The 2,216-nt window shown below is 26.1% G+C and overlaps 1 protein-coding gene across 1 annotated transcript in view; it reads right to left on the bottom strand.

Annotated features, from left to right (window-relative positions):
- Positions 1-1,740, bottom strand: part of LOC117169317 (H/ACA ribonucleoprotein complex subunit 3) — a 3,156-nt gene extending 1,416 nt beyond the window's left edge. Inside the window, exon 1 of the mRNA XM_033355639.1 lies at positions 1,592-1,740. Within this exon, the coding sequence (XP_033211530.1) occupies positions 1,592-1,645 (54 nt within the window). The 5' untranslated portion in view covers positions 1,646-1,740. The remainder of the gene's footprint in view (positions 1-1,591) is intronic.
- Between the last annotated feature and the right edge of the window lie 476 nt (positions 1,741-2,216).

The following is a 2,216-nucleotide window of genomic DNA, read 5'->3' as shown; positions in this document are numbered from 1 at the left end:
GAAAAAGGAATAAAAAAAGACCGAAAAGACTCATTTTCAAGAAATATTCATATCCGAATCACAGAAAAAAAAACAGGTATTTTCGATAAAACAGTCGCATTTAAAATGTTTAAAAATTTTCTTCCAAAGAAGATTCACAACTTTATCAATAACACAAGGGTAGGTTGCCGTTTGATACCAGAAATAGGTATTTTAAAACAAAAATCATTAGATTTCAATTAAATGATTTTTGTTTAAAATAATCAAATTTATAAGCTTCAACAATTTCTGCTTCTTTTAGCACTTTTTGTGAAAACTTGACACATGCATTCAAAAATAATTAGACTTTAAAGAAGATTCGTAGTTTTTTATTAATTTCAAGTGGCGGCGTTTACATCGCAAATGGGTATTTTAAAACAAAAATCATTATCATTTGAACAAGATTTTATGTTAGTGCCTGGTCGAAAAAAGTGAAGTTTTAACAATTAAAAATCGAAACATATTAAGAATGGAAAAAATTGAATTTTTAATAGTTAAAAAATTAAAATGGAGGACAATATTTCACTCTAGTTTTTTATTTTGAACGGTTGAAAGCATGAGAAAAAAGATTTGTTAGCCATTAAAAACTAGTGTCAAACTTTTAAATTTTCAAAATGGAGTATAACAATTTAATAAATAAACATTTCAATCCATAAATTAAACATTTGAAAGATTTGATTTTTTCGGAAATCGATCGCCACTGGCAAAAAAAGTGTTGGAAAATTAATAGTTATCCATAATTGTGGAGCTCGATTTTGACTATTCTAAGCGATATAATTGATGGGAAAGATCCAAAACATAATCCTAACTCAATATTCTCCATATTGTGACTGGTGCGCTTTTCCTTTTCACCTCCTCAATTGACTCAGGAGAGAATTTAAGATGTAAGAAAAACCCAATTTTAATTTAGCTCCTTTTTAAACAAAGAAAATTAGTTTAAAAGATTTTTATGATTTTTATGTTTTTATGTTGGCGGTTTTTTTTCGGAAAGCGGTTATTTAAAAAAATTAAACTTACAGTTTTTAACCATTTTAGGTTAGTTGTAAAATGATTTGATGAAACAAATCAATCCTTTCTTCGACCGTTGATATTTATTGATTGACCGTAAGACATAAATAATTTGAAATCTACGATTTGAAATCAATTTTAGGATAGGTTAGTGTTTTTCTTTAAGATATTTTCATCTTTTATCAAAAATATTTTCATTGCTTTCCTTTTATATTATATTAGATAATAGCTACTATTAAATACAACAATTTTGCAATAATAACTTTGCATTTTAATTAAAAAATTTGCGTGTTTTGGCGTGGATGCGTATACCCTACATGCCTGCAAAATTTTAGGTTATAGTTTTCCAATAATTGCATTTTCAATGTTACATTTCAGAAATTAATGTAAAATATGTTTTAAAGCTAAAATCACATGCCAGATTCAAGTAAATTGACTCTCAAAGGAAAAGAATCGATGCATAAAAAGTTATAAACACGCGATAGCATTGCAGTTGAATCAAGAAGCAATATTTGGGCTTTTCGAGCAAACTATTTTCATGTGATCATTTTAAATATTTAATTACCTTCAGTGTATATACACGATCTCCATTTACATCCAAATAGTACATAAGATACATTTTTAGTCTTTTGAAACGTAGAATTAAGGAAAAATGTCAACTGGTGTCGTGCTTATGACAAATCAGATAAATTGTATCTTAACCTCACTTTCTGTATGCACGTCAGTGCTGACAACATTACAGATTGAAAAAGGCTCAGTTTGGCAAACTGCAGAATTTAATTTTTTAACACTTTAAATAATGATAATAATTAATTAATTAATTAATTTAAAATAATCCTTTAAAGTCATTTTTTGAAAATTGAAGCTGGAGCATATATTTTCAAAAAACAAATTTAACTTTTAAATTTTCGTTACAGTAATAATAATGGCAATGATTTCAACGAATGGTAAACTTTTAAAGATCAACAATTTTTAATTAACTTAAGTTAATTTGTGTAATAATCCGAGAAATTACATTAATATTTTGTATGTAACTATGTTTTACATAAATAACTGTAATTGTAATTTTATTATTTTTGTACCTTATTCTCTTTTCAATAAGTAACTAATATTTAAAAATACCAATTGCTTCCAATTTTTAATGAGACAACTATATATTAATTCTTTTTGGTCTAAGAATGTCCTCACAA

Source organism: Belonocnema kinseyi, chromosome 3 (assembly GCF_010883055.1).
Source record: "Belonocnema kinseyi isolate 2016_QV_RU_SX_M_011 chromosome 3, B_treatae_v1, whole genome shotgun sequence".
Classification (NCBI taxonomy): Eukaryota; Metazoa; Arthropoda; class Insecta; order Hymenoptera; family Cynipidae; genus Belonocnema; species Belonocnema kinseyi.
Note: the sequence above shows the minus strand (reverse complement) of the source record. Positions and strands in the feature narration are given on the sequence as shown.